Source organism: Colias philodice, chromosome 31, assembly GCF_061535455.1.
Source record: "Colias philodice isolate Cphi_HAF_F1 chromosome 31, ilColPhil1 Martin Lab GWU primary, whole genome shotgun sequence".
Taxonomy (NCBI): Eukaryota; Metazoa; Arthropoda; class Insecta; order Lepidoptera; family Pieridae; genus Colias; species Colias philodice.
The window spans coordinates 2,645,190-2,671,104 of record NC_143116.1 but is presented as its reverse complement, the minus strand read 5'-3'; the positions used below and the strand labels follow the sequence as shown (position 1 = coordinate 2,671,104).

General features: G+C 34.1%; 2 protein-coding genes across 2 annotated transcripts in view; one reads left to right on the top strand and one right to left on the bottom strand.

The window, feature by feature from the left end:
• LOC149475123 (actin depolymerizing venom protein gelsolin 1-like) overlaps positions 1-5,939 on the top strand; it is an 82,255-nt gene extending 76,316 nt beyond the window's left edge. Inside the window, exons 13-15 of the mRNA XM_089713755.1 lie at positions 3,583-3,693; positions 4,429-4,545; positions 5,832-5,939. Of these exons, the coding sequence (XP_089569881.1) occupies positions 3,583-3,693; positions 4,429-4,545; positions 5,832-5,924 (321 nt within the window). The 3' untranslated portion in view covers positions 5,925-5,939. The remainder of the gene's footprint in view (positions 1-3,582; positions 3,694-4,428; positions 4,546-5,831) is intronic.
• A 6,706-nt stretch (positions 5,940-12,645) lies between these two features.
• LOC149475122 (E3 SUMO-protein ligase ZBED1) lies at positions 12,646-16,642 on the bottom strand. Its single transcript, XM_089713985.1, has 4 exons — positions 16,526-16,642; positions 14,874-15,021; positions 14,531-14,687; positions 12,646-14,431 (listed from the first exon to the last, which is right to left on the bottom strand). Exons 2-4 carry the CDS (start codon positions 15,018-15,020, stop codon positions 12,855-12,857), a joined length of 1,881 nt encoding a protein of 626 aa, XP_089570111.1. The 5' UTR covers position 15,021; positions 16,526-16,642; the 3' UTR covers positions 12,646-12,854.
• Between the last annotated feature and the right edge of the window lie 9,273 nt (positions 16,643-25,915).

The window sequence follows — 25,915 nt, the reverse complement described above, 5'->3', positions numbered from 1 at the left end:
AGTACTTATAATTTAGTTGTATATGATAGTACGTGTTTCAAGACGTGTTTACTCAATAATTGTGTGTTAATTAGTAACTACTATGCAGTCACTATTCCACGCGGACGAAGTCGCGGGCACAGCTAGTATATAATATATACTGTAAGTTTTCCACCAATAATGTGTGAATGTGGTAAAGAACCAATCATATCACTTCATTTAGTTTGTAGTTTGAAGCGATACTATTGGTTATTTACAAACACATTCCTCGCTACACATCCTCACACATTATTCTTGGAAAAGCACCCTTAAGGGCTTGGTCTAGTAGTGCAAACAAATGCATCCTGTCATCCTATATGTAAATAATACAAATGTACTAAGGGAAAGTTGCTCCACTTAATTTTTAAAAATTAAATCATTCGTATGCATAATTTAATATTCGTAATAAGTACCAAAAATGACAATTTGAAACAATTTTCGTGAAAATTACACCGGGTGATTTTTTTTTATCAGTACACAAAATTTGCGAATACTTTCTATTGATATCTTCAACTTCATGTTTATATAACTGATCAACTTTTACAAAGAAATTTGGACGAAATATAAAAAAAAATAAGCTTTCCATACAAAATGCAGAACTCTATAAATTTTTTTCGACCTAAGTTTCTTAGTGAAAGTTGTTCAGTTTAACTAATAAAACGGATAAACAAATTTTGTATATAACAAAAAAAATGTAATGTTTGTGTTAAATTAAAACAAAAGATAAGTATTTATTTCTGACTAGCTTCCGCCCGCGACTCCGTCCGCGTGGATGTCAGTCTTCGCGTCTTCTAGAGATTTATTATATTATGTGTAATATATAGATTTATATTGATAAACCTAATAAATCTTTTGCTAGCATTCTGATGCTTTATCGGTTGCACTGGATTTATCTCTTTTTTTTCAATCGCTTGAATGATATAGGATGGGTCCTTGATGGGCATCGAATGCTGAAGTCTCGAATCAATCAATTCTGACAGTAGGCAATTTATGTAAAATCTTGATAATGGTCCATCATTTTATTTTGCCTAAACGTTACATACTTTTTTATATATTCTATTTTTAACGAATGATTCACTCCAGTCCAAACAGCAAATAAGCAGACTTCTGCTTCTGCAACGTTTAGTTGTCCCTGAATTTAGAAAAAATAGTCATGATTCTTATCTATGACAAAAGTGTTATTTTTTGCATTGTATTTCAAATATTTAATTTTTTTTAACCGCATCTTCCGCATTCATGTCTTTTGCCGGAATTAGACATTTAACTTCTACTAGTCCCATTTTCCCTTTTTGATATGGGAGTGTATAAAGTAATTTTTTTAGATATTTCTCGTTATACTTTTAAAAAGTTATTATTGTCATTTTGCTCATTAGGTAAAGTAATTTCGATATCAGTTTTAAGTTTTTTGATACCTGCAATAATAACGTCATAATCGCCTGCACATACTTATCGATTACAACCTGTATACAATCCACCATCCACATTCATAATGTTTTCCTGTCCTCCTCTCCTTTACGCTGTTCACCGATACATTTGAAATGAGTAAATCTGCTACCACTGAAGGATGTTTCATTGTGATCAGCAAATTTTCACCACTGTTGTCGATTATTTGTTTTTCATTTTTAATCAGCAATTGGGAATCATCAGTTTTGTTTTTTGCAGATTGGTGATGTACCCTAACAATACGTCGAAAAGGGAAAGCATCAACGAATTATCGTTTTCGTCCTCTTTTTTTATTCTTCGCGTCTCTGTTACTTCTGTTTGTTTAGTTCTCAACACCCACTGAATTTTCTATGTTATTGTGATCTTCCATTACATCTGAGTTTTGATGATGTGATGATAATCCATTCGTTTTAATATTGGTACTTAGAGTTGGTAGACTAAACTAGAAATGGCGGACTAAATTTGTCAGCGCGTCTGTAAGATCAGAATATAAAACCAACATCCTGTATTTAAGTTACAAAATTAATAATCAAACAACATGCCGCTACGTTGAAAATGACTAGAAGAAAAAATTAAAACACCTCGGATCAATTTTGGAGTAAACAAATCATTTTCCCCGTATGGGGATTTCCCCGGATGAACTTGGGAAGTTCAAGTTCTCAATACAAGTTTATATTATGTTTCGTATTTCTCAAACGAAAAATAAACATTTTTGGAACTTCAAAAAAATTATATTATAAGAAAATTTATGAGCTTACTTTAGTTTTAAAGAAATATACATCCCTTTACTGACACCCCGTAAAATAAAGAAATTGTTGCCAATCACGTTTGCAATCTATTTGGTTTCATTAACTTTATGTTCGAAGATAATTTTTTTTCTAGTAGTTACACGCGTATTTTTTTCGTTTATTTTCCATATCGAAATCAAATGTTTAAAAATACGAATATTTGCACAAAACTAAGATAAAAATAATCAATTAACAAAAATATTAAATTTAATGAAGTAGAGCAACTTTCACTTCGGTATGAAGGAAAATCGAGCGTAGAGCACACGTCAGAACGCTCCGGCCCAAGGAGCGCGACTAAAGAAATTCGCTAGGATTTTTCCTAATTATTTTAAATATTTTTTTTAATATTTAAGGAATTATCAAAATTCAAAAAAAAAAATTTTTAAAGGATTAATACTCATTGGTCTTCAACCAACTCGAATAAATTAATGGAAAAAATAACTTTTAGCAGTATTTATCAATAGATTTTGTAAGGCAAAAAATGGGAAATTTAATGAATTTATAACGTTCTAATTAAGAAAATCATAAGTTTTTCGGCAATTGTGTTCAGCAGTTTTTAATAACGACTATATAAGGATAATAATGCGCTGATCAGATTGTGTAAATTGTAATCGGTTGCAACGTAGTGAGTGCACAAACTTAGCTCGAAATGTCTTTGGGGGAAAGAGACTTATCTTGAAGGCCTGATTAAGGTAACATAAAGTAACTTTATAAATGTGAAAAAATTCACGCGCATTGCGTATATAACACTAATTGATAAACAAGAAAAAAAAATTCAGTTTATCATTTCATTAGCCGGGAAAAAATTGTCAAATAACTTGTTGAAAACGCAATTTTGCTAGACAGCAGCCTTAAGATCGAATAAATTATTTTTACATTATTAAAATGCAAAATATATTTCTGAGAAAATCGTATTTTGCACATTAGTGTAAAATCAATGTATTTGAATTTTGACCAAGCGAGCGGGAACTTGGAATAGAAAGTTCGATGATTTAAATATAGCACATTAGCACGATAGATGGCGCTTTGTTAAAATTGTCTATTGTTTTTGGTCTCGGAGCAATTAACTAGCCTAGGCTTGTTAATTCCTCCGAGTTTTTGGTATTTACTGCAAAAGTTTGAATTTATATCAGGCTACTGTATTAAATATACTATAAGATATCAGGGTTTAGTGTAGTTAAGAAATTATATTTTTTAAACAAAATCTCTTTTTTGGCCTACTTTTTGCATGGCCTGAATTTATAATTTAATATTAATATGACACTATTCAATATTTTGCCTTCTGTTTCTTGTTGTACATTTTTAGGACTTATCTGTTTTCTTTTATTTTTAGGATTTATTAAGCACAGAAGTATATCTTTTACAAACTCCTCAAAACGTATACATTTGGTTTGGGAGGGAAGCAGAACTGTCTAAACGCAAATCACTTGCTAATATTATAAGAGTAAGTATTTTTTTAACTAGGTACGTTATAATGAATTTAGAACAAGGATGTTGTGGCAAGTGGAGAAATTCGGAACTATGGCTGTCATATTTTCTAACTTCATTTATTACTTGCTCTGTATAACTGTGTTCATTAATTATTGATGACAGATTATGTTTCCCTATCGCCAGTAACTCTGTCTGTCTATCCGTCTCTTTTTCACGCATCAACCACTGAACCGATTTTGAAGAAATTGGTACAGAACTACTTTGAGAGAAGAGAAAGAACATAAGATGTTTTTAACCCGGAAATCCCACGGGAACGTGAACAATACGGGTTTTCCTACGTGGTTTACTACTCAGGCGAAGCGGCGAGCGGAAAGCTAGTTTACATAGTTTACATAATTTTAAATTATTAAATATTGGAATTCTAAATAGAATGCAGGACTTATAGAAATCACTCATGAAACATCAACTTATTTTATTCCAAACAATTGTAAACCTTATAGGTACCTAACCTAAAAAAAATTCCTTCTTTGGCGTATGGAAAAAAAAATACTAGAATATACAACTTGAACATAGTTATCAATTTTCATACCACCTAGAACTAACTTCATGCTGTTAAATTTAGGTGTCGGTGTGCGCGCGCATCATAATAAAAATTCACTCTTATCATTTTTCTCCATCGCGCCAAAAGAAGTATAACTTCAAAAATATTAAAATATGAACTTATAATAATTTATTTATGTATTTCCAGGCGTTTTTAAGAGTTCACCATAACTACGGAATGGAAGACATGTTGGCTGTAAAACAGGGTTTGGAACCATCAGCGTTTGTTCAAATGTTTGCCGATTGGGATTCTGATATGTGGATGGTAGATATTTATATATTTTACTAAAAATAATACATTAATAAATATAATATAAGTATGCTCTTAGATATAACACACACACACCGTACACGCATAAATAACCAAGGTACAGTACGATTCAAGCTTAACGGCGCGGCGGCTCGGAACATCGAACGATCTGATGTGCAGAAAACAATTTTATACCGCAGCCACACTATGCTCCTCGTCCTGCTCATCGCGCTGCCGTTATTCGCCGCGACATTGCCCTCTGGCCACACAATACTCTACTCGCGCGATTAATCGCGACGCTCTTCATTTCGCACTCGTATTGCCGGTCCTTTGACCCGCGCGCAAAAGCCGACAAAATAGGGAGCAGTGAGCAGGACGATGAGCACGACGAGTGGCATGACGAGTAACGTGGCCACACTACGTCCCTGCCTACTTCCCTCGTCACTTCCCATACCACTCGTCGAGTCGTGTGGCTGGGGTATTAGATATTGGAACGTTAAGGGTCAGATACCTGCGCGCTTGTGCATTCGCAGCTAACTTCCAAACTACCATTAAGTTTGAATCAAACTGTAACTATTTTTATTATTATATTCAAACCTAAGATTCAAATGTAACCTAAAGTTAATATGTCAACATTATAGGCTATCGAAAACAATATTTAACAATAATACCAAATACTAATAGACTAATATTATAAATCTCTTGATTACGCTCAATACACGATTAAAAAAGTTATTATTACGAGCATGGACGTATAAAAAAAGACGGACGCCGTATTACGAACAAACAACGTGAAGCCACCATAGTAAGCTAGCGATCGTGTAAAGACAATAAACACGCACACACTCTCACCATAGTAAGCTAGTCGGCCGCCATTACGTCGTGAACTACCGACTGATTAACTGCGTCACTGTTTCACAAAAAATATTTAAAATGCCGTCTTGCGTGGTTAAATGGTGTCGCAACAGTACAATTTTAAATAACAAAACACAAGGGATTACATTCCACAGGGAAGCAAGTTATTTCTTTTATGTTTTAATGACAAAATTATTACGGCAAAATTTATAGAAAAAAATACAGCCGCCATTGTCATCAGGACAGCTGTTGCCATGGCAACATGGCACACACACATGGATGTTTCGCCGCCATTACTAGGCTTCACTCAATGTTTAGGCGATATACCGTCCGTCTTTTTTTATACGTCCATGATTACGAGATGATGAATATGCGTGAATGGTAAAATACAGACAGTCCATACAAAGTCGTGGCTTGAATGGTAAATTTATCACTTTTTTTTACAGAAAATCCAACAATATGAAGAAGCACGCGCAGCTGTTCTTCGTAATAATGAAATGGAAAATGACAAATTTAAATCCTTTTGTGCATGTATTTAGTGTATCTGTTTACAAAATTACAATACCAAAGATAAGTTTTATAATGTATTTTTGCTTCAATAAAGTAATAATGAGTAATCTTGGTGTTTTATTCCTTGTAGAAATCCATTATATTATAATTATAAACATAAATTTTAACATATTGAGTAAATAATAACTACCACTGCTATTAATCCTACTTCCTACTACATACAAAATAATGCGAAAGTTTGTGATATTGGATGGATGTATGTTTGATACTCTTTCACGCAAATGCTACAGGACCGATTATAATGAAATTTGGTATGTAGGTAGCTGAAGACCCAAAATAAGACCTAAGCTACTTTTTAAGTTTATGTTTACGGGTAGTCCCAAAGCAACGGGAACTATGCGGGGTTTTCTTTGAACGGGAAAACGCGGGTGGAAATCTAGAACTGCTATAATAGTACCTATATCTAATAATACTATTACTAATATTAATATACAAATAATATTATATAGCTGAATAGTTTGTTTATTTGTTAATTTATTTGAACGCGCTAATCTCAGAAGCTACTGATTCGATTTGATATTAAAGAATCAAAATGATTATTATATTAAAGATTAATAAATTAACGTTATATTATATTTACGAAGGTCATTTTTTGTGCTATCATTGCAAAAATGTTACTAAGCTCGTGCAAAGTGCTGTGTGGACCCACTGCAAGCAATCGTTATAATATAATCTATGGCTTTGTATTAATTTATTCTGTTCACTGTTGACTATTCCTAATATATAGTTATCTGTGACTATTCCTACTCTAGACTCTAGTGTCTATGCCTATTCCGTATGAAAATCAGCGTTCCCAACCGTACGATAATTATCGTACAAACACGATAATTTGGTGCCTACGTACGATGTACGATAGCATGTTATTATCGTACGCTGATTTTACGATAATTTCTATCAGGCAAAATTCGAGAATTTATATTATTTCACCCATACAAATATGACATTTTGACGTGTTTCATATCGAACTTTCATGGGAACAGTGAAATTTTGTCAGATTGAATTTTAAACTTGGCGCGTTTATTGAACATAAAGTGGAAATGGAATCGGTTCAGGTCTGTAGTCTGTACCACGCGTAAAACCAAAGAGTATAATGAATATTAAGGCACATAAAACGTTTGGGTTTCAGTGTCCCGTTGATTTGACAGCGGTAGTTAAACAAAGATTAACTATTGAGAACTTGCATACTTATCAATATTACAATTTATATGATTTATTTATTTATAATTAACTTTATTCTAAAAAGTACGATAATTTCGAACCAAAAACGCCTAATGTACGATAATTTTACGCCCCTGGTACGATAATCAGCTCACTTCAGGTTGCTAACACTGATGAAAATTTGCTGGTGATTTGCTGTGGTCTGATTTCGGAAGCAAACATGTTGATTTTTGATTTTTTACAAATTCTTTTTCTGCGTTTGTAGTTCAGACATAACATGCGTTCATTATTATTTGCAATGCCATTTCTGTGAATTGCGAGAAATGCTCTCCTTTGAATTGAATCTTAGGAAGTTTTGATTGTCGTTCGTCTGTTGTGTTATAGGTTGGAATAGAAAAGTTAGTTTTAGGGCCAATGAAACTATTGTTTTATTCCAAAACTATCAATGATCAGCACAATTTTTAATGCGTCAGGTTTTTGTTGGTTGTCGTTCTCAGAATATAAGTGATCTGTCAAGTGTCAAGTATTTTCTGTTAATCTGTTTACTTTGTAATTTGGTTGTGTTTGTCGTGAGTTAAAAAAGTATCTTGATTACAAAGAGCTCAGCATAACATAGGTATTTATATACATTATATTAAATTATGGGAGCCAAAATGAAACAGTAACAGTGTCAATTGACAATACAACTATCGCTTCGCGGTTTCACCCGCATGATTCCGCTCCTGGTGGTCTTAGCGTATATATATTATATAGCCTATAGTCTTCCTCAATAAATGGGCTATCTAACACCGAAAGAAATTTTGCAAATCGGACCAGTAGTGCCTGAGATTAGTACGCTCAAACAAACAAACTCTTCAGCTTTATATTTTTATAGATAATAATGTATTGGGCATTCCTCGTTCCAGCTTAATGTTGTGTCTCTTTAATAATGTGTAAATCAAACAAGAAAATATAATGTGTAATATTATATTAAATCAATTTTGATAATTATGTTTTGTGTGAAGTTCATACCTCAAGTATGGTTATTCAAATAGATAAACTATAGGTTATTGGTTGAATTGTAGTAAACTAGCTGTGTCTTATGGTTTTAACTTTTAACCGCATTGCTCTGCTCCTGTTTGTCCTCATGTGATATAATACTAGCTGTGCTCAGCGGTTTTACCCGCAGTGCTCCGCTCCTAGTCTTAGCGTGATGATATATAGCCTATGGCCTTCCTCGATAAATGGGCTATCTAACACCGAAGAATTATCAAATCGGACCCATACTTCCTGCTAGTAAAATCAAACAAATTCTTAAGCTTTATATAGGAAAGGTATAAGACTTCTTATATCGCGGGCTTCAAACCATAGGGGCGTATCAACAAAATCCCTACTTTTCAGGAGATGAAAAAACTTAATAATAACTTTTTAATTAATGTCGCTACAGAATTAAAAATTTACATGTAGCTATGAAAATACTTCTGTATATATGTTGAATGCCTCATATTTTTGATACTATTTGTGAGTATGCGCAGGTTTTTTTTATGTCAGAGCAGGCAAAGGGGCAGGTGGGCCACCAGATGTTAAGTGGTCACCACCGCCCATAAACACTTGTAACACTAGAAGTGTTGCAGGTGCTTTGCCGGCCTTTTATGGACAAATTTTCTTGAAGGCCCCAATGTCGTGGTTTTCAAAAAAACAAAACAAAATAAAGTTATTTAATAGATTATTTTTAATACAATCAAAAACTTACTGGTACATTTGAAACTTACATTTATTTTTCATATTTGAAATAGGGTGTAAATGAAATTATTTATTGAAATGAAAATAAAATGACATAAAGAAACATGTAGGTAATTGTTATAAAACATAAACTAAAGCTTTTAGCACAAGAAACGCTAACAGATTTGTATTTTTTGCTTTTATTTATGCATAACAACCGGTAGGTGTTTCTTGTGGCTCACAAATAATTTCCGAAGAATCTTTCAAAGTATCTTCATTGATACTAATTGAATTAGATAGTAACGGAACATAGCAATTTAATCGTTCGATTTCCCTCCAATTTTCCCCATAATGATTAGTCAGTAACTTGTTTACATCTTTGGCCTTTGCGACGCTGACTTCGTTCGTTGCGAAAATTTCTTGTGGATTGAGACTTGATGATAACACACCAGGTCGATTTACTGTTTTAAATACGCCATCATCATGTTTGTAGTGGAGCATTCCTTTCACCAAAACATTTCCCTCCTTTTTAGATCTCTTTAATTCACATCTCTTGCAGCAGGAAAAATATTATTGCCAATTGCTTTGAAATCCAAAAAATCTGTATGTTCATTGTACCTGAACCTCTCTTCTTCTTCTTACACCTGAACATTGTATGGGTTATCTTTACGGGCTAGCCGTATTACATTTTGCCAGTCATCAGGGGTATAGATTTTAGCATATTCAGACGCTCGTTCGATTGTTGAATTATGCATGTTGTCACACTCCATGTATGTGTGTCCTGGTCCTAATTTATAGTCATATGTAAAAGTATGAAATATGAAAACTTAAAATCCTTAATTATGTTAGTTACTTAAATCTAAAAGTGAAATGTTTGTTTTGTTCTTAGAGTCTCTAAGCACACACACTAACACTATTCACAAAATAGTCTCATCGTCTGTATGTATGTAAACTCGTTTGGTCACTATCGGTGACGTAGCTGTTTTCACCCTATTTGACTGTTTTCGCGTTTTGTCACTTTCACTAGACCCCTTGCACTGATGTACATTATCCCTCGTCGACGAAGTTTCCATGCGTCCGTGTCGGCGCCGACACCATAATATTATTACCAACAATGTCGAGAGGGCGGCTACTCCTGCCACCGCCGCGTACGAAACCGCGTACTGATGGGAGTCGTGGATGGACATCTGACCCTCATCATCAAAGTTTTGTTCTTTGAGTTGTCTTATGTTGTTCCGCGAATCGCTCGTCCAATACGCCGAATAGTGTTTGCAATATCACCCACACCATTGATAAGGCCGCGCCGCTGTCTCGCGTGCCTGTCGCGTGCGCCTGGCTCTCGTGCCTGATTCAGCAAGACGTCGTTGTAATATAATAAATCCACCTGTTCATGATGTAATTATGTTAGGATCATATTATGTCATTGTGCATTATTGTCCATACTATCACATGATTTTTGTAAATATTTTGTATGAATTTTTTTGTTGTAGTGAATTTGACTTTAAATTTTTATCAAAAAAGTTAACGTTTTTGAAATTGATATTTACATGACTAGTTATTACATCAATGTAACAATCGAAAACAAAAACTCTTCATATTACTCAATATGTTTCTTTATTTATCATTAGACGCCAAAAAAAAATCTTAAAGTGTAATAAACTTTACTTGGTTTATGAAAACCTATTTTCTTTTTAAAATTAGTTCTTTATATGATGTTTTGCCAGTCGCATTCTTATTATTTTCGAAAAAAAATTGCTTGCCCAAAAAAGAAAGCTAGACGAGGAGTAGGAAGTATTCCAATACTTTACTCCTCGTCTAGCCGACTGTTAGCAGTGTTGTTCCTGACAAATTTAGGGTTGCCGTATTCTTATTCTAAAATTGCCGGATTTTTAGGGAAAACTAAGAACATTGCCGTATTGTACAAAATGTTTATTTAGAAGGTATATATAATAAAAAAAAAATACAAGTGATGTATGTAATGTAATATGCGTGTACTACTTATTCTATTCTTCACCATATAGATTTTTAATAGTTTCTAGTTCTGATTCTGTCGCACTCGCATGTAGGTCATTCTCCTTTTTAAATTTCATTTTGTTAATCATTTCTTTTGGAACTTTAAATTGTGTACAATTACCGTGATTACGAATCGCTTGCTTGGCTAAAAGAGTTCCATTAAATAATTATATATCTTATATCATGAAATATATTTTTTGAAATGAAAATGAAACAACAATGAAAAGTTATTTTTATATTTAAATAAAATAGGACATATATTATCTATTTATTTATTTAAACAGTATTATTCATTGTACTTACTGTTAATTAAACAGAAGAAGGAAAATGAAAATCTTATATTTTGTCAATTTCGTCGTTATCGCAATCAATGAATACTTCGTCTGACGATAATACGATGTTGATATCGTCATTATCGTCAGGATCACAATCGAATCACCAACTGATTTTTGCAATGTACGTTATCCATTGTCGGTTTTAAAAGTTTTAAAACTGTCCGGAATCTTAGAACGTTTCATGTTTTTTGTCTCTCTTCAATTGACGAACTCGGCAAAAGCGGGTCAGAAGATTCTAAAGCTCGGTGAATCAAGTCACGCACTATTGTTTCGCGATTGATTTTTCGGGTGTAATGCTCCCGGCTGTAGCGCCAAAATTTTTTGCGTGATTCACTAGTTTGTTCTGACAGCATTCCTATTGGTGTAGGTATAGAATACGAGTATATATATATCGTATATTATTACCTGGACCGTTGCTTAAACTGGACTGTTGAAATGCTGATACCGAATTCAAGGGTGTCATACTCTCCATAACTTTATCTGCTATTGATGCCAAAATATCTTCACTTTTACTATCGGATACGGCTAACACGGCTCTTATTGCTGGCGGCAATAAATTTTGACATAAAACTAAAAGAGTTTCGGTTTTTACTCGTCCAAGCGCCAAATCTTGCACTTTCCTCATTAATTGTGACGGTTTTTGATCACCCAATTCCATTTAGCCAATTAATTTTTTTATTTGTCGATCTTCCGATTCCTCAAAAATTTGTAATAATCTTGCGTGCTAATGTCATACTAAATATTCATATAGGTTAGGTAATTTGTAACCTAATGTGCAAAATAAAATAAATAGATACCTTTCAATGCATTTTCTTGTTCGGATATGTGCTTCACTATATAATTGACCCGGTGTTTGTGGGTTTAGAAGCGGTGTTAAAAGATAAGGCTTCAGGGGATATGCACTGTCTCCAACCATTTACAGCCGAATAATCCACTTTCACATTGTCCTAAAACAATATTTAAATTACCTCTGTGTTAAAGATAATTAGGGCATGACTTTACCACGCAGTTCTGAATATAGTAGCATCATGAGAGGAGCCTGGCCAACGAGCTACCAAATTCATAAAAAATTAGGTTGGCATTGCACACCGCTTGCACATTCAGGGAAAAATAACCTTTTCGGTTTCGGAATTCTTCAAGTAGAAAGAAATGCTAGTAAGGTAATTGAACTAGTGAAATTATTGAAATGTATGTACTTTAACTAACCTATTTAATTTAATTTAATCGTGACTTACATGGTGATTTTAATGTGAGTCCCATCAAGTAGGGATGGCGATTCTTTACGAAAAAGATCGATTTTTGAATCGATTCGAATCGTAGTCTAATGAATCGATTCACGAAAAAATCGAGGCCTACAAAATCGATTCTTAAAAAATCGATCTTTTTTTTTTTTTTTTTTTTTTTATGGTTAAGCGGGCAAACGAGTTCTTTTTTTCAAGTTTGCATTTACAATGTAAATTTGTATCAATTTTACTAAAAACAAGATTAATATTACAATTAACGATATCTTATCAATAAAATCAGGGAATTCAAAAATAACAATTATTTTTATTACCGTATCAAACTATAAGGTCAACTATAAAAAAAAAATAAGTATTTATATACTGAATGTTTTTATTGCTTGCAAAAAAGTAAAAAATAAGGTATGAGTTAAAAGTTTAAATATTAAGCATTGGGAATTATAACTGGGAACTATAGTTCCCAATGCTCAATATCTAAACTTTTTAAAAACAACAGCCTGTCAAGCCTTTTGGGATCCAAGCGGTTACGCTCATCACTTGCGATGTTTCCAGCAATTGAAAACAGGCGCTCACAAGGAACGGATGATCCAACGATGGTCATATACATCATGGCGATTGGATGAACGTGATGATAAATGGAGCTCTTTTGTTCCTGCCAGTAAAGTACAGGATCGTTCTTCAGGTGCACAACTGCCTGCGATAAATAATGTTTGAATTCTTCATTTAAGCCCTGATTTTCCTGTGCAAGTGCATTGCATAAAGAGAGTTGCTTTTTCACAAGCAACTTATGAAAATCCCATATTCCGTTTTTCATATCCTTATCAGTGCTTTCTATTGCGTCGACTTCCTCACTATTATTTTGTGGAAGTGATTGTCGTGTAATATCCAAAATTGAAGTGTTTATTTTATTTATCGCTCGAGAACAGGCTACATGGTCAGTAAAATGAATTTTTTTAAATCTAGGATCTAAAATGGTTGCAGCAGCTAACAAATGAACTTGTTCAACATTTCCAAATCTTTTCTTCAAGCCGTCCACAATTAAAGTCCTTGTTTTAACACCAATATCCGTTGAATTTTTCATTGTATTATATGTTTCAGTCAGACAAGACACGATGGGTATAATTTTACTGGCTGTAACATAGTCTTCTCCCGATATTTCTTTAGTTATTACTTCTAATGGTCTCAATATATTTATAAGATCTTTTATAAATTCTAACTGCTGTGCAGTTAGCATTGTTGGCGCTTTAGGATACTTGAGTAATATTGGCGCAATTATTTCGGATAACTCAACAAATCGTTCCAATTGATAAAAAACAGAATTCCATCTGGTACACACAGACTGAACAAGCCCCAAAGGCTTTGTTTGATGACCCTGAGCTTTCTTTAAAGAATCAGCAGCATTTGTATTATGTTTAAAATATGTGGTAATATCTTTGACAGCTGTTAGTAAATTCTTGGCTCCTTCCAGTCCATCCTTATTGTCAAATGGTTTTGATGCTACTAGGTTTAATGTATGGGCAAAACATGGCAGGTGTTTATTTTTGCCATAAACATTTGTGACAGCTTTAACGATATTAGTGCCATTGTCCGTGATAAACGCTACCACTTTGTTTCTTGTGATGCCCCATTTTTCCGTCATATTGATAATTACTTGTGCTAAGTAGTCAGCATTGTGTGGTTCTGTTAGAGCAGTTACACCAAAAACTATGCTCAATAATTTACTTTCATATATACAATGACCAGTTAAGCCTAAGTAGCTTTGACTATTATGCGAGTCAGTCCAAACATCTGAAGTTAAAGATAGTGCTTCTACTTGTTGTAGTTTAAGTTTCAGTTGTGTCGAAAGAATGTCATATTTATCATCAATCATGTGGGTCATTGTTTTTCTGGCTGGAACTTTATAAAGTGGTGCCACTACTTTCATTAAATATCGAAATCCTGTTTTTTCCACAGTATTTAAAGGCAACCCATCTTTTGCGATCATGAAGACTATTGCATTGGTTATTTGACCACGCTTAATACCAGTATCTGAAAATAAATAAAATAAAGTCTTAATTATTGATCCTGTATTGTATGCATCTCACTTTCATAAAAAAATATTCAAAAGATTTTAGTTTCATGCCTTACCTCCAAATGATTTTATATTTGTTAAGCAAGATGTCAATGTTTGCTGTTTTAAGACTGATACATTGGTAGAAGAAGAAGCCACGCTTTCAGCATCCGAATTATCAACATTTTGCAAATCTGGAACTGGAACGATGTCTAAAGTCATGTCATCAACAACCTAAAACGAAAAAACATAGTTACTTCGATTTATTTAATATCGATTTTTATTTTTTTCTAACTCAGTTCATTGGAAAACAAATAATGTGACATAAGAAATGGTTTCACTAACTTGATCATTTCCATTATCACTTCGTGCATTACCACATTTACCACCACCACTTTCACTCTTCTTTTTGAGACTTACGGTCTGAATTGTTGGATGACGTCTTAATAAATGATTGCGCAAGTTTGTTGTGTTTCCCTTAGTTTTTACGTCCTGGTGACAATATTTGCATGTGCCTCCGAAGTCTTTTTTAATAAAATGATTCCATAAATCACTTCTACCCGACATGCTGAAAAAATACATTTATTCCTCATTTATTATATGTATTAAACTTGATAAACAATGATATTTTAAGTAATTAGTCACTAGTTTCAAGTAATATTCAAAATCCTATTAGGATTAGTTAGCATAATTTCTTAATGAATTTAAAAGAATATTTTATATGAAAGAATAGTTTAACATTTTATAAAAAAAAGTAACCTTTATATAAAAATAGCACCAAATGTGAATCGATTAATTAAGATACGAATTGCTTTAATCCAATAATCTTCAAGTTAATTTACAAAAAACAAATTTTATTCAGTTCTGCCCGTATAATGGAATAACTCATAACCTAACAGTAAAATACAAAGAACATATAATACAAGAAGTCGAAACAGCTAAATTTCTTGGGGTAATTTATGATAAACACTGTAACTGGAAGTCGCATATTGATATGGTCTGCATGAAGCTTAATAGATTTGTTTATGTAATAAGGCGGTTAAGACAGACGATATCAAGGGAAGCAGCAATAACGGCTTACTACGGCTATGTATCATCAGTTTTGTCATATGGTATTATAATTTGGGGCAATTCGGTTGAGTTTGACAGAGCATTTAAATTACAAAAAAAGTGCATAAGAGCTATTTATAATGTTGGGCCTACTGTGAGTTGTAGGGAACTTTTTTAAAACTTGAGAATCCTGCCTCTTGCATGTATATATATCAAAGAAATTTGTATTTTCATAAAAAAAATCCTCAATATTTTAAACTTAATGAAGAAATTGGAAAATTAACAAGATATCCAAACAAAATGTTCCTTACATAGGTATTCAGATATTTAATAAAATTCCAAAAGACTTGCAAGGGGTTCCTCTTCCAGGATTTAAAAATAAATTAATTAAATACTTGTTAGAGAATTGTTTTTACAACTTAAATGAATTTCTGTATAATATGAAAAATATATAAATAATATAAAATAATGATTTTGATATTTGATTGACTGTATGACTAGTGATTTATGTATAAAACTAATTCATTTTGTGAATTAATAATAATTATTGTATGCTATGTAACTATAGTAAAAACATGAATGTTCCTTAATTTTAATCTTAATATTATCTTTGTATGTACCATGTTTTTATGCAATAAATGATTTATTTATTTATTTTATTTAAAAATCGATATTTTTCGGAAAGAATCGCCATCCCTAGCCTGGCGATTACTTGATTGAAATAAAATTAGAGTAAAAGCGTTAGTTTATTTTTAAAAAGATAATGGGAGCTTTACTATTTTTCTGTAAACAAGATGAATAATTTGATGCTTTGAGGTTAAATAGATAATTGGACATAAAGTAATCGTGAATGAAGTATGAACACTTCCACCAATAAGAATTCCACATATTACTTATTAGTTTTTTCAATGCTGATTATTCCTGTGTAAAAGTAAATTTAAATGATAATCACAACTAACAGAACAAACTGAAAATAATAGCGTCAAAGTAAAAAATAAGAAGCGCTTTACTTATTTACTTACCTTACCTACTCTCAATTATTTATTATTTCGCAACAAACACTACATGAAAATCTGATGAAAATCAATTATCAATCATGAAATGATGAAAATACTTATATTATGCTAATAACCTTATTCCTCTGAGCTAATAACAGAATTCAATAAACGACAACAACTAACAACAATGAACAAATGAATACAGATTACAGAATAATGCAAATTGCAATATCAATCGTCACAGATTATAGATACATAAAGTCAAAGACTACAAACGTAACTTTTTTATTAAAGAGAGGCGAGTAAAGGATACTAAACAATTAAACATACAGCCATCTCGCGAGTTTATGAGTAGTTAACTCTTTAACCGGCAGCACTCTTATAATTCAGGCACATTCAACTAAATGCAAATAATTGTATGGTTTATACCAAAACAGAAAAAATCGAATGTCGATTTTCAAGGGTGATATATCGATTCAGTGAATCGATACAGTACTTCATATCGATTTAAAAAATCGATATTTTCTGCTCGAAAAATCGATTCTTCGATTAATCGATCTCAGATCGCCATCCCTACCATCAAGTGCCCCAAGAACACGTGGAAATCGAGCTACGTTATAGATGTCTTGTTCAGTGTCAGAGTGCATGTAAATATATTTTTTATACAGTTTAGCAATAGCAAAACTGATAGCACGCACAATACGACAAGCTGATGTTTTTGACACACCCACCAAGTCTACCACTGATATTAACATTGTGCCTAAAGCGTAGAACCTCAGCGTCATGATTCCTGAAATTACAACAGTAAGTTAAGTAATAAGGTTAGACGTTATTGGTATAATATAAATACCTCGATTAAACTAACCTGGCTCCTTTTATTCGTATGTCTGGATAAATTTCAAGAAGTAATTGTTCAACAGATTCTTTATCCAGTCGAAATCTCACTTGAAATTCGTAAGAATCTAGGGTCGCAAAAAAATCCACTCTTTCTCTAACTTTCACGCTTATCTTCTTCTGAATCAGTCTCACTATAAATCGATATAATATTAAACACTATCTGAACTCGACATTTCGAAATTTAAGCGGAAATAATGAAATAGTAAGAAATTAACCGCCCGAAATCGACTGGTAAACAAAAGGATATACGAATAGTAATTTTGACAACATACTGACGGTTAAAAATATTTATAGGAACGCGATAGACTGTCATCTCCATACAATACGCTTACCGTTTGTTAACAGCCCTCCCATCCGTCAGTAGAAAGCTGTCGGTAAGTTGCCTGACGAGAGTTTTTATAGGAACGATTTTCGCTTACACTTGGTATATTATGCTACTATTCGTAACTAAAACGAATCGTTTTTCAAATATAGGAACCGGGCATTAGAAGCCACGTCTTCTGTCGACAAATAAGATTGCACATTGTCTTTAATAGAGATGTAGATACCGAGACTGTACATCCACCAGCCGAGAAAATATCTGTGTTGACTCCCTTGGAAAATTGTAACCAGAAAAATTAGCTACAGATTGCTAAGCGAGCAAGGGAACTACTGTGAATATTTTAACAACGAAGGTGCAGTTTACTGGCAGGATAAATTTGTTATTATGTAATTACATATTTTTTTAATAAAATGTTATAAACATTTTATTGTTCCACATCATCTTCAACAGAATATTGTGTGTTTAAATTTTGGGTAATATCCATAGAAGATTCAGAGTCACACGCCATTTCTTGATCACTTAAAAAGTTCATGTCACTGTAGTACCACTACGTTGGTTCATATATAGAATCAGCACTTTCCCCAGATTTCATACAATCCCATGTATTTTTTTAATACTTTCCGATAGTTTGTTCTCAGAGCATTAATTTTTTTTTTTTCAAGTTATCATTATTTGCTTTAGGAAACATCTCTTGGTACTTGCTAAGCAACAAATTATAAGCCATACTCTTTTTGTCCCGGTCATGGTATAATTTACTTTTAACATTCCACAAAGCAGGTAAATCACGATAGAATTGAATGCACGCGATACAACACAATGAGGTACACAGTATAACTTTATACAGAACTGTGAAAGTCTACAAAACAATTGCGGTCTTGTGTCAAACATAGATGCAGGTTACAATTGATGCAAACTACCATTGTTTTTTTGGCGCACGTAGGATTTTCACATGTTGTTTTTGTTGCATGTCAGGCAAATGATTAGCTGCATGAACGCGTTTAGCCATGGGAGGTAAAGGTTGTGAAATTTTCTACCACGTTTTCGATACTGCTCCTCTTCTTCAGCATCAGAATCAGGTCTCAAACTTCTCTAATTTATGTTTTTAAGAATCTCAACTCAGAAAACTCAATTTTAAACTCTCGTAACTTCAATATTTTATGAACAGGTTTTCCCAATTCTCTGTGATCCTTTTTGTATTTTATCCAAGAGTTGACAATTGCGAGATCTAACATGTGGGAAATTAGCCTCACTGTCTATTTCTTGGTTCAAAATCGTGATGGACACGCAGCCAACAACCTGTCTGCAAGGTCCACTCCTCCCATGTTAGTGTTATAATGATTGACGATTTCTGGCCGTTCAACAGGAATGTACTGTTTCAGCCTTTTATCATACCTTTGAACTGTATCAGTGGTATCCGCGGCGTGGATAGGTACTCGAAGCAAACAAAATGGGCTTATTATCAAACGCATCGAATGTTTTGTGGTCCGCTTCTGTTTTGTATTGATATTTGCGGTCCAATTTAGCTATTCGAGTGGCAATTTCGTCGTAGTCACCCTTTCCAAAGTTGTGTCGATGTGCAGAGTTTTTTGTTAACTTAATTTCTAAATGCTTAATGTATCTACCGTATTCTACGTTGAATCTTATGTCTCTACCTTGGATCATTCTTGGAGCTTTATTTTTGTGGCTGTACACTTCTCTATTTTTGTGAAAGGAGTGACCCTAGCCACTGGGCCATCACCGTTTTGCAGCTCGGTAAGCCTTTCTACGGCCCGAGTCATCGATGTTATCGACGTATTCATCTCTACTATATTTCTCTGGATGGCACACGAATTTTCTAATATGTTTGTATTCGTTTTAAAATTCTCCACCTCTAGGTGTGAATTTCATCTGGTGCCACAAATCCATTCTCTGGGTCACTGTGGTTACACTTACATGTATTTATTGAGGAAGGCAATCGTAAGCTCTCCAGAAGTCAGTATGTATTTCTGTGCCCTCCTCAACATGTTTCGGTATAAATGGCGCCAGTATTTCTTTGTTATTGACCGATATTTTTTTGTTTTTGACCGAGGAGTGACTCTTCTAGATATTGCCGTTGGTTGAACGGATACTTTACGTGACTTTTGAAATGTTTTTCCTTCTCCAGGCTGTGAAATTTCCTTTATATTGGTCCTTGGCGAACATTCGTTTTAAATTTCTCCACTGGATTTCAATCCTCTGGGTTTGATTACCATCAAATCATGTCATACATCATACAACAATTAAAAATATTCTACAACAATGAAGCATAATTTAAAACTGCATCCATATCGGAAGCAACACGCGTGGTAGTGATAAGAAAAAGATGGCGCGAATCTTTCCTTATCACTACCACGCGAAACGGAAAAATGTCACGCGTAACGAAAAAATGTTACACGAAATTTTTTTCCAACCCCGATAAAGGAGTTTCACTTAAAAAAAAACAAGTGTTTTTGTCAAGAACTTACATATTTATTGACCTCAATCATAAAGCTAACAGAATCAGGTATAAACGCCATAATTAAGAATAAAATATAGAAAGATTAGCGAAATAATTAGCGTGCACATCAATTTCTGTCATCATCTAAGTTAAAATCAAGAGTTGGCACGTATCCATCAACATCTTAGTTAATAGAGCTACTGCCCTTTTGGGTATTATAGAACTCGTGACAGTCTTGAGGTATTAAATTAAGGGTAGCAATAAAACGAGTGACTGTAAATTACAGTTCTAAGTGTCAAAATTAATTAATTTGGGTTATAGAATTACTAAGTGAGCGACTGACTGCGAGTGACGAGAAATCAACAGAACAGCAACTTACAAACATTAATTTGAGTTACTTAAAATACAAAATGAGCAGCTTCATAATATTTGAGCGACCTAATATTTGTTTGAGTGTCAACGTTACGTCCTGCATTTCTTTCAATATTTGGCAAATGTATTTTTTATACTGAGCGGCATTTTATCTTAAATGAAGTGTTTCGAATATGGTCTCTGGATTTAGGGTGGTGAAAGAAGACGAAAGTAAATTTTGCGCGTATACAAATTTATTCAAAATTACAAAATGCGTTTGGTACAATTGATTTTAGCGAGGGAGTGTCCTGCTCTCTGATGCGTGTCAAGGTCAACCTTTTCAAACGAAGAAACGTATTTTTTTAAATTAGTTAACCTACATTTAATTAATCCCCTTTTTTCCTCAAATCCTTAAGCTCCTTTTGCTCAGAAAGAGACATAATTACTGAAGTAAAAAGCTACAAGTACTTACGTGCCACGTGAAGCAGATTCTTCGGTTGCGTAAAAGCACATGAGGAGGCAAGCAACACCAAAAGCTCTGGAATATACAAAGCACAGTATCATTGAGATGAAGCTTTACAGGGTTGGATAAATTAGCTGGCCGTCTTACCAAACTGCACTGTAATTTTGCGACTTCTACAATTCTTGCGGTACAATTAATTTTAGCGAGGGAGTGTCCTGCTCGGCGGTTGCGTGGCAAATCGAAGTCGTAGAGGACAGTGGGGTCAATCCGCGGCCAATCGCACGGCGCCGCGACGTGACGCCGCGATGACGCAGTAGCAACGCTCCGTACCGCACGATTTTGTTGCGGCAACACACTTTTAAAAATACACTAATGAGCAGAGTATAATGAGCTCACATTTAAAAAATAAAAAGAATATAAAATAACTATTTGAAGAAACTCTATTCTATTAGTTGAGAAATTTTATTATTGAAATACACTCGTGAGCAAAAAAATCGACTCAGGACGCACGCTCGCGGTTAAAAGTCTGTAGCAAAAAATCTGAAGCTTTCATTCTATTTCTGACTATAACATTTTAAAGCGGTTAGTTTTAGCTTTAAAATGTGTGGTCTACTTTGTTTTTTTTAATTTATTTTTGGTATAGAAAAAATATTAAATGAGAAGCTCAAACAATGAAACAAGGTGATAATTAACAGCAAAGAAAATTCAAGCTTAAATTCGTCTAAATATTAATTTAATTGAAATTAACTTATCAATATTTAGTGTTCCCCCCCCCCTGGCCCTAATAACAGCTTCCAATCGCTTCTTCATGGATCGAATAAGTTTCTTTACTCGATCTTGTTCGATGCTATCCCATTCATCAATGAGCGCCGCTTTGAGATCCGATTTCGTGGCAGGTGCAGGATTTCTAGCTCGAACTTTTCTTTTGAGTTCATCCCACAAATGCTCGATCGGATTTAAGTCGGGGCTACGCGCTGGCCAGTCCATAGCAGCAATTTCGACCTCTTGTAAATACTGCACAACGGAGCCTGCAGTATGTGGACGGGCATTGTCGTGCATTAAGATGAAGTTTTCGCCGTTGAATCCGGCGTAGGGAACGACGTGAACCCCTAAAATCTCTTCGATGTATCGGTTCGCCGTCAATCCTCCCACTCGACCGCCAGTTTCAATAAAAACCAACTCGGTTTTTGCATTAATTGAAATGCCTCTAGAAACAGCAGACTGGCTCATGTTTAGCGCACGTGCCACCTCACGCTGACTCTGGCCTTGTCGCGCTCAAGCGGTCACCCTATTGGTGACCGCTTGAGCAGCTTTATCACTTGTTGTGTCCATTTTCAGGTAGAATTCTTGTTTGTTGATAACGGAGATGTGTATCGGTTGACGGTGGACGGTGGGTCAGGTAGATAACCTTTTATATGGGTCAGTAACCCTTAATTAGCACTACTGTAAACAAGCTTAAAAAGGGTGGTTACCGATCACAACATATTGTTGGGTTGTGTAAGCAAGAAACGTTACAATATTTTATATCATTTTGAAGCTAATACTATCAGCTTTAAGATATTACTAAAAAAAATATATTTTCGTGTTCAGTTTTTTTGCCAGTGACTTGCGACTGAAGGTGTGTCGCCTGAGTCGATTTTTTTGCTCACGAGTGTATAAGGGTAATTAAATAAAACAATGTACTCCGTAAAAATAAAGTAATATGCATGCATTTATTTCTATCAAATGAACAAAAAATAAAATAAGACGCTTCAGTCAACTAAAAAAAAACTTCTTATAACTAAGAAACATTGATAGGTATGAGGAGCCCTACTACTCATCGTCACTGGTAAATAAGTGCTGGCTCGGACTTAGTGGGCCGGCCTTGTTTTCTTTTTTGTCCAATGGGTATCATTTTTATTTATTATTTAACATAGATCTAATATCATCGAGCTTTGCTTGAGCTCAAATATCAGTGAGCATAAACTACCAATATACAAGATTTAGAGACTGCATTTGTACTGAAGAAAGGTTGGTGATATTTCTAAGGTAATATAATTATACATACCTACCTACCTATTCATTTGTATAAAGTAAGAGATAAAACAGTCACTTTTAGTTCACATAAGTATATTAATTGAAAGAAATATGTAACTTTAATATTTTAATAATATCGTAAACAAATTAGTGTAGTCAGGTAGTTAAATATCACTAAAAGTCCGAATCTTTAGTAATACTAGAATGTTGTGACATAGTAGGTGATGTTGGTTCAACGAGTTGGCGTGTCGAATATCCATATCCACTTGAAGGGAAGATATTCTGGTTTTGTGACGAATATACAGATTGTTGCACGTGATTTCTCGACTGTGAATGCCAACCATAGTTTCATGAGTATAAACGACTTTCACGCTGCTTTTTAATGTTTTGAATCAGTGACAGCACGCCTGATTGAAATTCTAAGGCCATTCTCCCATTGCGATACGCACAGGCGATTCAAGTATCCTGCAAGTCTCGGAGACTAGTCGCCGCGAAATATCTCACATACCGGTAGCGTAGTGTGCGAGCCTACGTATGTGAGATACTTTTTTTTTTTACTGTCTAAGTTAGCAGTTCGTTTTAAACTATATATGAATAAAGATACTTAAACTTAAATAAGAAATAATACATTCTACACCACAGGGGTAGTAGTTTTACACGGATTCGTATCCTTCTTCACGTTCTCACTTTCCCGACAACCGCAAACGCATTCTTCTTATAAACTGTGATTCAATATGTTTCTCGATCTATTTCTTTTGTCTATCCTTCAGTTATTCCATATAAATATGACGATCATAACGGCGAAAATTGTCAAGGTCGACGCCAGTAATATATTATTTATCTCATGAAACTATGAGTGTATTTAGTTGTGCCTTCCGCGATGGGGGCTAGTGATCTGTACTACAAGTCTTTCACAGACCTATTTCAGACACTAGTCCTTCACAACGAAAATGCTACATACTTACATATTTAGTTAGTTTGTAATAGTTTTAAGTTGTGAAGGCAAATAAATGAACTTTTTATTATTTTTATTATTTTATCTGGATATGAGATTCGACCGCAGAATTACTTCCTTCAAATGTATTTTGTGCAATTATCACCTCCTTGTCTCCATCTTTTGAATAACTCTTGCCCATTTTTGAAGCGACGTACGTGACTGGTTATGGAGAACGTTCCTTGCGTTATATCCATTTTCATAACGTCAATATTATAAAGGCTCTAACTCAGAGCACTGAAGCACACGAGAATTCGCCCGATACGCGACACCCGGCAACAGCAGATGCTAGCGCATGGCAGGGTCGCCATGTAGTGTGCGGGTTACGGGGGGTCGATAAATGAAATACGTGTATCTGTTATGAGTGATTTATTACGACTAACTTAAACAGGCTGGTTTCACTGCTGTCCGGAAGACTCGTACGGGCAGTTCATGCGCGGAAGGCCCGTACGGGTCACGCCCGCAGCGCTCCGAAACGTGGGTCAGTACTATACGATTGCTAGCGGGAGACAGTCGCTTAAAAATATGAATGCAAACGTTTTAAAAATTATGTGTGTATATTTAATTTGTAAAAGACGACGACGACAGATAAAAATAATATGGGCACATCCCATCCTCCAAATTGAAAGTGCATTTGTCAATTTAAACTATAAACTCCAGGGACGATCCGCGCAAATTTTTCAATTATTTTCGTATGTCGGTTAGTATTTTTGATGAATTACTATCAAGGTTGGAGAATAGAATAAAACATCAAGACATTTATCGTGCTGCTATACCTCCGATTGAAAGACTAGCGCTTACTTTGAGGTAAATATATTTTGTTAAATTGTTACATTATACATAAATATATATTAAAAAAAGAAAGAACATTCACTTGGCCGCAAACAATACGGTAAGAAAAGTAACACCTAAAAAAATAATCGCTCGCTAATACAAGTTTTAATTAAACATTTATATTATGTGGTATCCGGGTTACAGTTCGGTCGAATTGTCGGTGGACACGCTTAATGGAGATGCAGTTGGTTGTACACTGTAAGTAGCTGCCGTAGATGGATATCCCGGTTATTTCTTCTTGTGACAAACCTTCAAACATCTCATCACAAATATCTTCCCACGCCTGATTCCGGGCATCTTTGTGTTTATAATTTGTATTCAACGCATCCCATAAACAGGGTTTATACTGCACTGCGTCCACGAGCAACCCCGTGTCAATAAATTTCGTGTCAATAAATCTCGTGTCAATAAATCTCGCCCTTGAAGACTTTTGTTCGATATATTTAAATGCTCAAATAAATCAGAAAGAAAAGCTCATGTCAAAAGGAATTCCGGGTCACAAATGAATTTGGAGTATTCTGACTTGGTCTGCTGCAAATACATTAAAAGTTCAGCGCGAAGTTCCAAAAGTCTGGCTAGTACTTTAATAATAATAATAAAAATACTTTATTGTACACACAGAATGAGGTTCACAGAGAGACAATAAAAAACAGCAAAAGAGGTTAAGGTACAGTAGGCGGTCTTATCGCTCATGAGCGATTTCTTCCAGACAACCAAAAAGCAAAGGAGAGCTGAGAAGTAGGAGAGTAGGCGTGGTACAACAGTGAAAGTTCATAACATGTACAAATATTGCACAAGATAAAATAAAAGTGCAAGAAATACTTAAAAACGGAAAATATTAAGATACTAAACTAAATAAACATAAATATAATACACATAAATGGTGAATAGATAAATACATAAATACATATAAATATACAATATATAAAATACATAATATAATATATACACATATACTTACATATTATATAATGTTATATACTGACTGAGGATAGAAAAATTTGATACTTGAAGGAGAAATAGTGAGAGTTCTTAATTTTCCTGTAGCATAGTACTGTAATATTTTTTGAGACTGGCTTTGA